At 48.1% G+C, this 14673-nt stretch overlaps 1 protein-coding gene across 1 annotated transcript; it reads left to right on the top strand.

The window, feature by feature from the left end:
• The first annotated feature begins 1189 nt into the window (after nucleotides 1–1189).
• On the top strand, nucleotides 1190–13350 carry LOC139230632 (zinc-binding protein A33-like). The gene is made up of 6 exons (XM_070862446.1): nucleotides 1190–1600; nucleotides 1692–1787; nucleotides 5997–6236; nucleotides 7138–7160; nucleotides 7260–7375; nucleotides 12803–13350. The coding sequence occupies exons 1-6, from the start codon at nucleotides 1190–1192 to the stop codon at nucleotides 13348–13350; spliced, it is 1434 nt and encodes a 477-aa protein (XP_070718547.1).
• The last annotated feature ends 1323 nt before the right edge of the window (nucleotides 13351–14673 follow it).

Genomic DNA, 14673 nt, shown 5'->3' with positions numbered 1-14673 from the left:
GAAGGTTGGCGGCCTTTGACTTTCCATTTGTTTGCTTTTGATAATGTGATTATCGCGTCTGGTTCCGTTGTGACTGGTTGTCCCATATATGCGACATGTCTTGCCCCTATAGTGGCTGCAGTATTTTCCACATGCTCTCTATTTGCTTTCCTAATTTTACTTTTAATTGCATCCCTGCACTTTCTATACTCCTCTGGAGTTTCTGCAGAATTAAGCCCTTGTTATCTGTCATAAGCCTCCCTTTTTTTCTTTATCCTACCCTTGACATCATGGGGGGGCTCTGGATTTGTTAGTCCCACCCCTTTTATTTAAGGGAACATACTTGCTCTGAACCCTCCAGGTCTCCTCCTTGAATGCCTTCCACCTTCTACATGCCCAGCTTCAGTCTCTAAAATTAACTCCAGAACCACCCTCTCCCATGTTGGGCTTGCTACGTACTGGCTAAAAAAGTTCTCCTGCATGCATTTTAGAAATTCTGTACCCTCTATACCTTTCACACTAATTTTATCCCAGTTAATATTACGGTAGTTGAAAGCCTCTACTACTACTGCCCTATAGTTTTTCCACTTCTCAGAAATGTGCTGACATTTTCTCTTCTATGTCCCTCTGACTGTTTTTGAGGCCTATCGTACACTCTCAGCAGTATGATCGGCCTTTTTTTGTTTTGCAATTCAATTGAGCTTCCATACCTGCCCCTCTTTCAGCCATGTCTCAGTAATAGCTATACTATCATATGCCTAAGTTTGTATCAGTGCTCTCAGCTCATCTGCCTTATTCCCTATACTCCTTGCATTGAAGTATACAGCATTTAGCAATGCCAAACTCCCTTGTTGTCCATCTTCTCGTTATCCCCGGTGTCCTGGCGAATATTTATCCCTCAATCAACATAGCAAAAACAGATTATCTGGTCATTATCACATTGCTGTTTGTCGAAGTTTGCTGTGCGCAAGTTAGCTGTCGCGTTTACAATATATTACAATAGTGATCACCCTTCAATGGCTGTAAAGCACTTAAAAAATTCCGATGGTCAATAAAGGCACTCCATAATTGTAAGTCTTTCTTTCTTTTACTATTTCATCCAGAACAGCACTTTGAGAGATGCGAGTGATCTGTGACTGTGAACCGGGGTGGCTCCGCCCACAAAAAGATGACATCAGCAGGTAGAATCAGGATGTGCTGAGATTGAACAATGGCTGTCAGAGAGCAGACCGAGAAGAGTTGGCCCCAGGAGGCAATTTGTTCCATCTGTCTGGATTTCTTCACCGATCCAGTTTCACTGGAGTGTGGGCACAAATTCTGCCGCCCCTGTATCACTCAGTGTTGGGAAAAGGAGACAAACTCCTGCTCGGAATGTAGAGAAGAGTTTCTGGAAATAAACCTCAGAGACGGTTGGGCCTCAGCAAGTCTTGACCAGAAAGCTCAAAAATTAAACCTCAATCTGAAAGAGAAGGAATGTAATCTTCACTGTGAGAAACATCAGGAAGAACTGAAGCTGTTTTGTGAAACTGACAAGAAGTTGATCTGTGACACTTGTGGAGATGCGCGGGAACACAGAGAGCATCGCTTCATGCCCATTAAAGAAGCTGTTGAAATTTACAAGGTAAAAGGGAACAGATTTGATCACCTGATTATTTTATCATATTTTCATGGTCTAATATTTTTTATTTTGTGCTTTTCTCTCCCAATCTCAGGATCAGCTGAAATCTTCATTAGATTCTCTCACAGAGAAGAAATCAGCAGTTCTAAAAATGAAATTAAAACAGAAACAGCAGATTTCCGAAGTTAGGGTAAAGTCTCGTTGTGCTGATTTTCTGAGATCTCGGTTAGTTTTAAGAACATAAGAACATAAGAAATAGGAGCAGGAGTAGGCCATATGGCCCCTTGAGCCTGCTCCGCCATTTAATACGATCATGGCTGATCTGATCATAGACTCGGGTCCACTTCACTGCCCGTTCCCCATAACCCCTTATCGTTTAAGAAACTGTCTATTTCTGTTTTAAATTTATTCAATGTCCCGGCTTCCACAGCTCTCTGAGGCAGTGAATTCCACAGATTTACAACCCTCAGAGAAGAAATTCCTCCTCATCTCAGTTTTAACATGGGTGGCCCCTTATTCTAAGACTATGCCACCAAGTTCTAGTTTCCCCCATCAATGGAAACATCCTCTCTGCATCCACCTTGTCAAGCCCCCTTATAATTGTATATGTTTCAATAAAATCATCTCTCATTCTTCTGAATTCCAATGAGTAGAGGCACAACCTACTCAACTTTTCCTCATATTCAACCCCTTCATCTCCGGAATCAACCTTGTGAACCTTCTCTGAACTGCCTCCAAAGCAAGTATATCCTTTCGTAAATATGGAAACCAAAACTGCACGCCGTATTCCAGATGTGGCCTCACCAATACCCTGTATAACTGTAGCAAAACTTCCCTGCTTTTATACTCCATCCCCTTTGCAATAAGGGCCAAGATTCCATTGGCCTTCCTGATCACTTGCTGTACCTGCATACTAACCTTTTGTATTTCATGCACAAGTACCCCCAGGTCCCGCTGTTCTGCAGCACTTTGCAATCTTTCCCCATTTAAATAATAACTTGCTCTTTGATTTTTTTCTGCCAAAGTGCATCACCTCACACTTTCCAACATTATACTCCATCTGCCAAATTTTTGCCCACTCACTTAGCCTGTCTATGTCCTTTTTGTGTCCTCCTCACACATTGCTTTTCCTCCCATCTTTGTATCATCAGCAAACTTGGCTACGTTACACTCAGTCCCTTCTTCCAAGTCGTTAATATAGACTGTAAATAGTTGGGGTCCCAGCTATTCCTGTGGCACACCACTAGTTACTGGTTGCCAACCAGAGAATGAACCATTTATTCTGATTCTCTGTTTTCTGTTAGTTAGCCAATCCTCTTTCCATGCTAATATATTACCCCCAATCCTGTGAACTTTTATCTTGTGCAGTAACTTTTTATGTGGCACCTTATCAAATGCCCTCTGGGAGTTCAAATACACCACATTCACTGGTTCCCCTTTATCCACCCTGTTCATTTCATCCTGAAAGAATTCCAGTAAATTTGTCAAACATGACATCCCCTTCATAAATCCAAGCTGACTCTGCCTGACCGAATTTTGCGTTTCCAAATGTCCTGCTACTGCTTCTTTAATAATGGACTCCAATATTTTCCCAACCACAGATGTTAGGCTAACTGGTCTATAGTTTCCTGCTTTTTGACTGTCTCCTTTTTTAAATAGTGGTGTTACATTTGCAGTTTTCCAATCTGCTGGGACCTCCCCAGAATCCAGGGAATTTTGGTAAGCTATAACTAATGCATCCACTATCCCTGCCGCTACTTCTCTTAAGACCCTCGGATGCAAGCCATCAGGTTTTATCTGCCTTTAGTCCCATTATCTTACTGAGTACCACCTCCTTAGTGATTGTGATTGTGTTAAGTTCCTCCCTCCCCTATAACCCCTTAACCATCCACTGTTGGGATATTGTGAGTGTCCTCTACCGTAAAGACTGATACAAAATATTTGTTCAGAGTTTCTGCCATCTCCATGTTCCCCATTACTAATTCCCTGGTCTCATTCTCTAAGGGACCAACATTTACTTTAGCCACTCTTTTTCTTTTTATATACCTATAGAAGCTCTTGCTATCTGTTTTTATATTTTGTGCTAGTTTACTTGTATACTCTATCTTCCCTCTTGTAATCATTTGTTTAGTCATCCTTTGCTGGCTTTTAAAAGCTTCCCAATCTTCTGTCCTCCCACTAGTTTGGGCCATATTGTATGCCCTTGTTTTTAATTGGGTATCATCCTTTATTTCTTTAATTAGCCATGGATGGCTATCTTTTCTCTTACACCCTATCCTCCTCACTGGAATATATTTTTCTGGAGAGTTATGAAATATCTCCTTAAATGTAGGCCACTGTTCATCAACCGTCCTACATTTTAATCTATTTTCCCAGTCCACTTTAGCCAACTCTGCCCTCATACCTTCATAGTCTCCTTTATTTAAGCTTAGTACGCTGGTTAGAGATCCAACTTTCTCACCCTCCAAGTGAATTTGAAATTCAATCATGCTATGATCACTCATTCCAAGGGGATCCTTTACTAGTAGATTGTTTATTAATCCTGTCTCATTATACAGGACAAGATCTAAGATAGCCTGCCCCCTGGTTGGTTTCGTTACATACCGCTCAAGGAACCTGTCCCTTATGCATTCTCTGAACTCTTCCTCATGGCTACCCTGACCAATTTGATTTGTCCAAACAATGTGGAGGTTAAAATCACCCATGATTATTGCTGTTCCCCTTTTACAAGCCCCCACTATTTCCTGGTTTATGCTCCGACCAACAGAGTTGCTACTGTTAGGGGGCCTATAGACTACACCCCTTATTATTCCTTATCTCCTCCCAAACTGTTTCAACGTCCTGATCATTTGAGCCAATATCGTTTCTCACTATTGCAGTGATTCCATCCTTTATCAATAGAACTACCCCACCTCCTTTTCCTTTCTGTTTGTCCTTCCGGATTGTCAAATATTCCTGAATATTTAATTCGCAGTCCTGGTCACCTTGCAACCACGTCTCTGTAATGGGTATCAGATCATACCCATTTGTCTCAATTTGTGACATAAACTCATCTATTTTGTTACAAATGCTACGTGCCTTTAAATTTGTTTTTGTACCCTTTTTTCCTCCTTGTTTCCTCTCTCCTTCAAACTCACTTCTTTTATTTTTGCTTTCTAATTCCAGCTTTACTCCTCTCCCTACTGAATCTATTTTCAGGTTCCCATCCCCTGCCAAGCTAGTTTAAACCCTCCCTAACAGCAAACTCCCCCGCGAGGATATTGGTCCCAGCTCTGTAGAGGTGCAACACGTTGGGCTTGTACAGGTCCCATCTCCCCCAGAATCGGTCCCAGTGCCTCAGGAAACTAAAGCCCTCCCGCCTGCACCATCTCTTCAGCCACGTATTCATCTGTTCTATCCTCCTACTTCTGTATTCACTAGCTCGTGGCACTGGGAGTAATCCAGAGATTACTAACTTTGAGGTCCTGCTTTTTAATCTCTCTGCTAGCTCCCTAAACTCTGCCTGCAAGACGTCATCCCTCGTCCTACCTATGTCACTGGTACCAATGTGGACCACGACCTTTGGCTGTTCACCCTCTCCCCACAGAATGCCCTGCAGCAGCTCAGTGACATCCTTGACCCTGGCACCAGGGAGGCAACATACCATCCGAGAATCACGTCTGTGGCTGCAGAAACGCCTGTCTACGCCCCTGACTATTGAATCCCCTACCACGATAGCTCTTCCATTCTTCTTCTTCTCCCCCCCTCCCCCCACTCCACCCCACCCACCCCGTGCAGCTGAGCCACCCGTGGTGCTGTGGACTTGGCTCTGGCTGCACTCCCCAGAGGCACCATCTCCCTTACCGGTACTCAGAACAGAGCACCGGTTGGAGAGTGAGATGGAATCAGGGGACCTTTGCACTCCCTGCCTAGTCCTCCTCTTTTGTCCAGTGGTCACCCAATCCCTATCTGCCTGCACACTCTTAAGCTGCAGAGTGACCACCTCCTGAAACGTGCTAGCCACGTAGCTCTCAGTCTCGTGGATGCACCGCAGTGACTCCAGCTGCCGCTCAAGCTCCAAATCACGGAGCTCGAGTTGGTGTAGCTGGAGACACCTCCTGCACACATGGTCGTCCCGGCTGTGCGAAGCATCCAGGATTTCCCACATGCTACAGGATGTGCAATCCATGGGACTGAGCTGCCCTGCGATCCCTCTAGTTACACTCACAACTATCAAGTAGAACTAAACTCTAAACCTTAGCAAAACACCCCAACCGCTACTCAGCAAACAGCCAATTTAATGAACTGGTTCTCCTTAGATAATAAAGATCACATATATTTAATTGCAGTTCCCAACTTACAGCAATGCCAAAGATTTCTATCGCGGTACTTTAATTATGTTTTACATTTCATTTGATAGGAACAGTCGAGCAGACTGCAGACCCGCATCACATCCGAGTTCACTAAAATGCACCAGATTCTCACTGAGAAAGAGCAGCGTTTAATCCGAAATCTCAGGGAACAAGAGGGGAAGATTCTAGAACCAATGGAGAAAAACCTTCGAAAAATTCAAGAGAATTTAAATTATATTAAGGAAGAGCTCTTAAAGTTGCAGAAAGAGATGGAGGCAAAAGACGGGCTGACATTTCTGAAGGTGAAGGTGGGTCAGTTCAGTGAAACTTCACACAGTCACAAAATAACCGATGATAACTGAAATAAGTGCAGCCTTTGCTGAATATTTTGAAACTGATTTAAACCGATTGTTTTGTCTATTTCGGGGTGGTTCTGTGCACAGCGAATTAACCGGCTCCCACAGTGTCCGCACATTCCCGGGAATACCTGAGACCTCCCGGGAATGAGTTGTCCTGATCGTGAGATTTTGCAGTAATTATTTCCGTGTTGCGCACATTTAAGTCACTTTGCAATTATGTCCTAGAAGTCACTTTGCAATCGAGTTACAGTTTCATATTGTGAGTGTGTGGGTGTGTGGTACGGTGGGTGTGACAGTCCGTGTCTGTCAGTGGCACTGATGTTGAGTTCCAGTATCTGACACACAAATCAGATATTTCAACTACTTACAATCATAGAATCCTACAGCACAAAAGGCCCACTGTGTCTGTGTGGTTCTTTAAAACAGTGATCCAATTAGTCCCACTCCCTGCCCCCTGCTCTTTCCCCATGGCCCTGCAACTATTTTTGCCTTTTTGAAGTTTATATCCAATTCTCTTTTTGAAAATAACTACTGAATTTACTTCCTCCACCCTGTCAGTCAGTGCATTCCCGGTCATCATAATTCATTATCAAAAAATCTCCACTCTTTTTTTGCCAGTTATCTTAAAGATTTGTGTTTGTGATTCCCTGGGCCTCTGTTCCTGCATCACATTTAAATTGTTCCATTTAGTTTACAATGCCTCTCCTCATTCTTCCTTCCAAAATGCATCACTTCAGACTTCCAGGCACAACATTGTATCCGCCCTGTGTCTGCTTATTTCACCAGCCTGTCTGTGTCCTCCTGAAGTCTTTTCCTGTCCTCCTCACTGTTTGTGGTTTATTTATTTCAGGAGGAAGCTTATTGGAAGGCAAGGTAGGACATGCTCTTTACTGAAACTCTGCACACTTTGGTAAAATAACTCCGAAATGTGTTCATGGCCAATGTATAACATCAACTGTTCAATATTTACAGGATTAGTGTCGATATTCAAGTACAATCAGAAGCAGATGGCGCCCTGTATTTTGGAAAGTTCAATGGCCCTGTAGAATACATATCGTGGAGAGACATGATGTACGTCATAAACCCCGGTAAATCTCTCACATTCTTTTTCATGATTTATAAATCCACATGAGAAGAGTCCAAACCGGAGCCCAGCCCCTATATTGAATGATAACTGATGTCCGTGTCTGGTCTGGGAGTCAGGAGTCAGGAGTCTGGATAAGGGAGTGCTTGTTGTGATATTGAATTATTCTAGGCCCCAAACAGTATTGAGAAGAAAAACCTCCATGTGTTTAACACAGTATCTGAGTCTACAGCAAAGTAGCGCTAGGCTCAACCTTAGAAAAGGGAGGGTAAAAAGGCAGTTTAGATTGAGCGAGGTTGGGTTTTTGAGGGACCCTATTGATCGGGCAGGCAGTGAACCCACTGCTTGCCCCATGAAATTGGTCAGAGGCCCATCCATTCTCAGGGTTGGGCTTCAGTACAATATTGCTGGAGAGTTGCCCACGGGTTTGGATCGTGAGAAGGTGCTCGGTGGTCCTTGAGGGTGGAGGCAGGAGACAGGAAATCTGACGACTCCTCCCGGGAGGCGAGTGAGCAGGTGCTGTTTAAAGGTGGTGTGGGGGTGTGGGTGGGTGCAGGATAGTGCAATGGGGGTAGAAGGCCCAGGAGCAACCAGTAACAGGCAGGATAATTGATGTACCTCCTGGCCACAGAGAAATTGCTACCAAAAAAACTTGCATTTCTACGCCATCCTTCATGGCATCAGGGTGTCCCAACGCGCTTTACAGCCAATTGACTACTTTGAAGTGTAGTCCTGTTGTAATGTATGTTGGAACCTGTCACAATCTCTGCACCATTATCACCAACTCCATCCCCTCCTTATCCAGAGTCTCAGGCTGGACCAGACAGTTTGTAACCTTGCTGTTGAGTCTCGAGCTGCACTTCTGAGCCCAGATTGTGACAATGACAGAGAGTGCCTGCTTCAACCTCTGATACATTGCCTGTCTTCAGCACTACCTTAGCCCATCTAATGCTGAAACTCTCATCCCTGCTTTTGTCACCTCCAGTTGCCACGATTCCAATGTTCACCTGACTGGCATCCCATTCTTCACTCTGTTCCAACTGCCTATAGATGCAGCTCTGCTGTGTTAACTATTGATTATCTTTATGACCAAAGTCAGCTCATAAATCCTGATAAGGTGTGGAGACGAAGTTTAGTCTGAGTTATTGCTGGAGAATTGGCAAGAGTTAAGGAGATAGCAGGTGCACAATATAGATGCGGGAGCAACTACAAGATTGAATGCATTTCCTGACTGTGTCACCAAAGCCTATTTATTGGAGGTCAAGATCCCGGCCAGTAACATGGTCAGAGTTGAAGAGATTGTGTGATGAACACTTGGTGGTATTATTGCTTTTCTTCTGTGTTAACACGATTGTGATAAATCTAAGAGAGCCTATGACTTGGTGTTGAGTACATGGTGTTGGAATTTCAATCGGCGGAGAGTAAACATTGGGATTAGGGCCAGATTTTGCCAGGTTAGAAGTTATCATCTCGGTTCATGGCAGTGAGTGACTGGGTACTTTTCCAGAGAGTGAAGGGCTGTTGTGGATAGGACAGTCATTTTGCAGTGTTTTGTGGTGTGACCTGATACTTGGTGAAATGGAATGAGAGTGAAAGATTGGAAACAGTTCACAAAACTGCCTGTGGGTCAACACCACTGATAGAGCCTTCCACACAGTAGGTGGCTTATCTGGACATTTCAAGGCCCTGATTTTCACTCCATATAATGTCGATGAAAATAAAATAGTGGGAAGTGACTGACTGTTAGTGGGGGGAGGTGAAGCAAGATTTTCTGATCATCCACACACTGTGTGCAAGGCTTCACTGGTGATACTGGGTGTTGGATAACTCTACCATCGAGGTTTAGATCAGTGGGGTCAGAGGTGAGGTTGGTTCATGCAATAGTTCTGCCCTGCATTTGCTACCAGGGTGCATCAGAGAAGATGAGCAGAGCCCAGAGGTAGGACTGGAATTCTGAATCATGCAGGAGGGTCGGTTTGAGGCTCTGATTTCTGGAGAGGGAATAATTGGTGCATGTCTTCATCATCATCATAGGCAGCCCTTCGACATCGAGGAAGACTTGCTTCCACTCTAAAAGTGAGTTCTCAGGTGACTGTACAGTCCAATTACAGTCTCTGTCACAGGTGGGGCAGACAGTGGCTGAAGGAAAGGGTGGGTGAGGAGTCTGGTTTGCCGCACGCTCCTTCCACTGTCTGTGCTTGATTTCTGCATGCTCTCGGTGACGAGACTCGAGGTGCTAGTCCTCCCGGATGCTCTTCCTCCACTTTGGGCGGTCTTGGGCCAGGGATTCCTAGGTGCCGGTGGGGATGTTGCACTATCAAGGAGGCTTTGAGGGTGTCCTTGAAATGCTTCCTCTGCCAACCTGGGGCTCACTTGCCATGTAGGAGTTCTAAGTAGAGCGCTTGCTTAGGGAGTCTCATGTCGGGCATGCATATGATGTGGCCCGCCCAACGGAGCTGGTCAAGTGTGGTCAGTGCTTCGATGCTGGGGATGTTAGCCTGAGTGAGAACACTGATGTTGGTGAGTCTATCCTCCCAGTGGATTTGCAGGATCTTGCAGAGGCAGCGCTGGTGGTCCTTCTCCAGCGCTTTGAGATGTCTACTGTATATAGTACACGTGTCTGAGGGCGGGTATCAATACTGCCTTGTAGACCATAAGCTTGGTGCCAGATTTGAGGTCCTAGTCTTCAAACACTCTCCCTCAGGTAACTGAAGGCTGCGTTGTCACACTGAAGGCGATGCATGTCCTATTGGCCCAATGTCACCACATGTAATGTGGGATCGCTGGGCTTGCTTCAGGGTCAATCATCTGTCCTGGACCATGTCTAGTGTAGGTTCCAGGAGAAGATGGATTCCTTCTCTGTGGGTGATGGGGTCCCTGAATTTGGGGCTTTCCCGGTTGTTGCAGTTTTGCTTGTATTCCTGGTCAGGCTGTTGCTCAGCTCATGATGTGGGCTGCAGCTTCTTCCTCAACTTCTTCATTCTCCTGCTCCCACTGTTCTAGTTCCCCTCTTGGAATCTTTATTCTTTCTCCCCTTTTCCCTGCTGTTAGCTCTTTTCCTCCCTTCTTCAGCAGTATCTCTTCTTTCTTTTGCTGCAGCAATCTTCTCTTTCCCATTTCTTTTGCTGAGGTTTTTTTAATTCAGTTCCCCTCTTCATTTTTAATCTTAACTTTTTTCTTTTTTCTTTCCCTTCTCTCTTTTTTTCTGGTGTCAGTACTTTCCCCCTCTCCACACATCGACCACGTGGGGCCCGCCTCCAGAGAGATTGCGGTAAAATTAGTCTGGGTAGTAACACAACATGGGCGATTGTAAATCAGTCGCCCATTTTACATTGCGCCCAATATTAATTCCCATTGAAGATCACCGAAATGAATATTGAGCAGAGCGTGATATGAGCTGATAATTCACTATCACCTCAAACAGCCCGAGACCAATTTCACCAACTGTGTCTCCAACCCACGTTAGAGTTCCTGTCACTGATTCCTTGTTAATTTTTAAGGCCCTTGATGCTCTCTGCAGGCACTGAGAATAGCGGGAGACTGGGGCTGCAGAGTTCCTCAAGAGTGGTACAGGACGTCAGAGGCAAAAGAAACCAACTAAAAACCCACAACTAACTTTCTGCTCCCAGTGTCTGCGGAGCACTTTCTGACCGTCTTTCCCCTCCCCCGTGCTCTCTCCTCCTCCCCTTCCCCCCCACCCCGCTCTCTCTCGCCTCCTCCCCCCCCGCTCTCTCTCCCCCTCCCCTCTCTCTCCCCCTCCCCCTCACTCTCTCTCTCTCCCCCTTCCCCCACCCCCCCGCTCTCTCTCTCCCCTCCCACCCCGCTCGCTCTCGCTCTCTCTCTCCCCTCCCACCCCGCTCGCTCTCGCTCTCTCTCTCCCCTCCCACCCCGCTCGCTCTCGCTCTCTCTCTCCCCTCCCACCCGCTCGCTCTCGCTCTCTCTCTCCCCTCCCACCCCGCTCGCTCTCGCTCTCTCTCTCTTCCCACCCCGCTCGCTCTCTCTCTCTCTCTCTCTCTCCCCTCCCACCCCGCTCGTTCTCTCTCTCCCCTCCAACCCCGCTCGCCCTCGCTCTCTCTCTCCCCTCCCACCCCGCTCGCTCTCGCTCTCTCTCTCTCTCCTCTCCCACCCCGCTCGCTCTCGCTCTCTCCTCCCACCCCGCTCGCTCTCGCTCTCTCCTCCCACCCCGCTCGCTCTCGGTCTCTCTCTCCCCTCCCACCCCGCTCGCTCTCACTCTCTCTCTCCCCTCCCACCCCGCTCGCTCTCGCTCTCTCTCTCCTCTCCCACCCCGCTCGCTCTCGCTCTCTCTCTCCCCTCCCACCCCGCTCGCTCTCGCTCTCTCTCTCCCCTCCCACCCCACTCGCTCTCGCTCTCTCTCTCCCCTCCCACCCCGCTCGCTCTCGCTCGCTCTCTCTCTCTCTCTCTCTCTCTCCCCTCCCACCCCGCTCGTTCTCTCTCTCCCCTCCAATCCCGCTCGCCCTCGCTCTCTCTCTCTCTCTCTCTCCCCTCCCACCCCGCTCGCACTCGCTCTCTCTCTCCCCTCCCACCCCGCTCGCTCTCGGTCTCTCTCTCCCCTCCCACCCCGCTCGCTCTCGCTCTCTCTCTCCCCTCCCACCCCACTCGCGCTCTCTCTCTCTCTCTCCCCTCCCACCCCGCTCGCTCTCGCTCGCTCTCTCTCTCTCTCTCTCCCCTCCCACCCCGCTCGCTCTCGCTCGCTCTCTCTCTCCCCTCCCACCCCGCTCGCTCTCTCTCTCCCCTCCCACCCCGCTCGCTCTCTCTCTCCCCTCCCACCCCGCTCGCTCTCTCTCTCCCCTCCCACCCCGCTCGCTCTCTCTCTCTCCCCTCCCACCCCGCTCGTTCTCTCTCTCTCTCTCTCCCCTCCCACCCCGCTCGCTCTCGGTCTCTCTCTCCCCTCCCACTCTCTCTCTCTCTCTCTCTCCCCTCCCACCCTGCTCGCTCTCGCTCTCTCTCTCTCTCTCTCGCTCCCCTCCCACTCCGTTTCCGCTCTCTCTCTCTCCCCCTCCCTCCTCCCACCCAGCTCGCGCGCTCTCTCTCTCTCTCCCCTCCCACCCCGCTCTCTCTATCCCTCCTCTCACCCTGCTCTCCCCTCCCACCCCACTCTCTCTCCCACTCCCCCTGCTCTCTCTCCCACTCCCCCTGCGCGCTCTCCCACTCCCCCTGCGCGCTCTCCCACTCCCCCTGCGCGCTCTCCCCTCCCCTGCTGTGTTCAGTGGTTTTCGGTTCTTTATCTCTGTGCGCTGCTTCTACTACAGCGCAGCATCTGGGGAAAACAATGTAAATCTACCCCCTGGAGTGGGAGCAGATTCCATGATCACAACCCAAAACCCAAAGGGGCACTTTAAAAAGGAAAGAATTTGAATAAATCACAGCAAGAAACTAAATCCCCGACTGTGTTACTTTAACTTTCCCCCAGCTCCAGCCTCTCTGACTCTGGATCCGAACACAGCCCATCCTCGGCTCATCCTGACTCAGGGCCGGACCCGTGTCAGACTTGGAGACAAATGGCAGTTGCTCCTTGACAACCCGGAGAGGTTTGATCCCTGGCTCTATGTCCTGGAATCGGAGGGATTTACTTCAGGAAGACATTACTGGGAGGTGGAGGTGGGGAACAAGAGTCGGTGGGGTCTGGGAGTGACCCGAGAGTCTGCTGGGAGGAAAGGGGGATTCACCCCTAGTCCTGAGACCGGATACTGGATTGTGGGGCTGACACAAAATGGATATTTTGCCCTCACCTCACCCTCAAGGACCCGCGTCACCCCAAGTGAGATTCCACGGAAGATCGGGGTGTACCTGGACTATGAGGGCGGACAGGTGTCATTTTACAATGTGGAATACATGTCCCAATTCCACACTTTCACCCACACTTTCACCGAGAGAATCTTCCCCATCTTCAGTCCGGGATCAAATGACAGCGGGAAAAACTCTGCACCGCTGACAATCTGCGGGGTTAAAGGTTACTAACGGGCCCATCCCATAATTTCACTATGCCTCCTTCCAGGTAATGGGCTCAGTCACAGGTGGTGCGGATGGTCCAAATGTCACCTGAGGGCAGGCCGGCTACAACTGAGTGACAATGTCTTGTTGGTGAGATGTGTTGTTTGAGTGGTGCAGTGGAACAAACTTGTGGCAACTGCTCCTGAGAATCCTGTAAAATTAAATAAAAACCTCAAGAACATCGAGAATCATTGGGGCCCAGAGACTGAGGAGAATTAAAACACGGGCAAAAATACACCAAGGGAACCACAGACTCCAGTTGGGAAGGTAAAGGTAACGAGGGGCAGGGGAGGGGAACTCAGGTGAGATAGAACACCAGTGGGAAGGACATGACAAAGGGGACTATCCGAGACACAGCAAATTCAATAATACCCGGGGGCAGGGGGTAGGAAAAAGTAAAATGGGCACCGGATAGAAGTGAAATCAAAAGGGAACAGGCGGGAGGAGTGTTAGGAACATGGCAACACCCAGGGAATGGAAATGATCAGAAGACTCAAGAGTGTGGAGTGTTTAGAATAGAAAGTGGACAAGGTCATCACCTGTGGAGAGAGAAGGCAGGTTAATATTCCGGGAATACACCCTGCATCGGAACTGGGAGCTGAAAGATCAGCGAGGGCCTGTGTCGGACTGGGGGAAAGAAGGAGGGGAAGAGAAGAAACAAATCGATGGTGAATTGTGGAGGGGAACTCACTGGGTGGAATGAGCTGTGAACAGCAGGAACCCGATGATCTTCCTGCCTGTAATGTTGCTCCACAGGCAGAAGGTGGCGCTACATGGCGGTGTTTGAGATGAATCAGCAACACCTCTGCTGCCTCATGGCGACATCATCTGAAAACACGGCGTCAGTTTCCACATGTACGCTGATGACACCCAGCTCTACCTCACTACCATTTCTCTTGACCCCTCCATAGTCTCTAAATTGCCAGATTGCTCTTCCAACATTCAGTACTGGATGAGCACATTTTTTTTCCAATTAAATGTTGGGAAGACCGAAGCCATTGTCTTTGGTCCCCTCCACAAACTGCGTTCCCTGGCCACCGACTCCAACCCTCTTCCTGGCATCTGTCTGAGACTGAACTGGACTATCTCAACATTGGATTCCTATCTGACCCGGAAATGAGCTTCTGGCCACATATCTACAGCATAACCCCTCCCTATCCCTGTAATCACCTCCAGCCCCACAACTCTTTTGGGGCAAACATAAACATTAAATCACGTGCCCCCCGATCTGGGGGACATTCCAAACATTTCCCAAGGCCCTTTTTTTTTGTACTTTTGCCTCTAGACTTG

The sequence above is a fragment of the Pristiophorus japonicus genome, chromosome 19, assembly GCF_044704955.1.
Source record: "Pristiophorus japonicus isolate sPriJap1 chromosome 19, sPriJap1.hap1, whole genome shotgun sequence".
NCBI lineage: Eukaryota > Metazoa > Chordata > Chondrichthyes > Pristiophoridae > Pristiophorus > Pristiophorus japonicus.
This window is presented reverse-complemented; position numbering and strand designations above follow the sequence as displayed.

Excerpts from the sequence above, each read along its gene's own strand:
- LOC139230632 (XM_070862446.1), top strand. The coding sequence starts at position 1,190 with ATGGCTGTCAGAGAGCAGACCGAGAAGAGTTGGCCCCAGGAGGCAATT. Across the intron at positions 6,237-7,137 it reads TGACATTTCTGAAGGTGAAG|GAGGAAGCTTATTGGAAGGC; the intron begins GTGGGTCAGTTC and ends TATTTATTTCAG. Across the intron at positions 7,161-7,259 it reads GAAGCTTATTGGAAGGCAAG|GATTAGTGTCGATATTCAAG; the intron begins GTAGGACATGCT and ends CAATATTTACAG.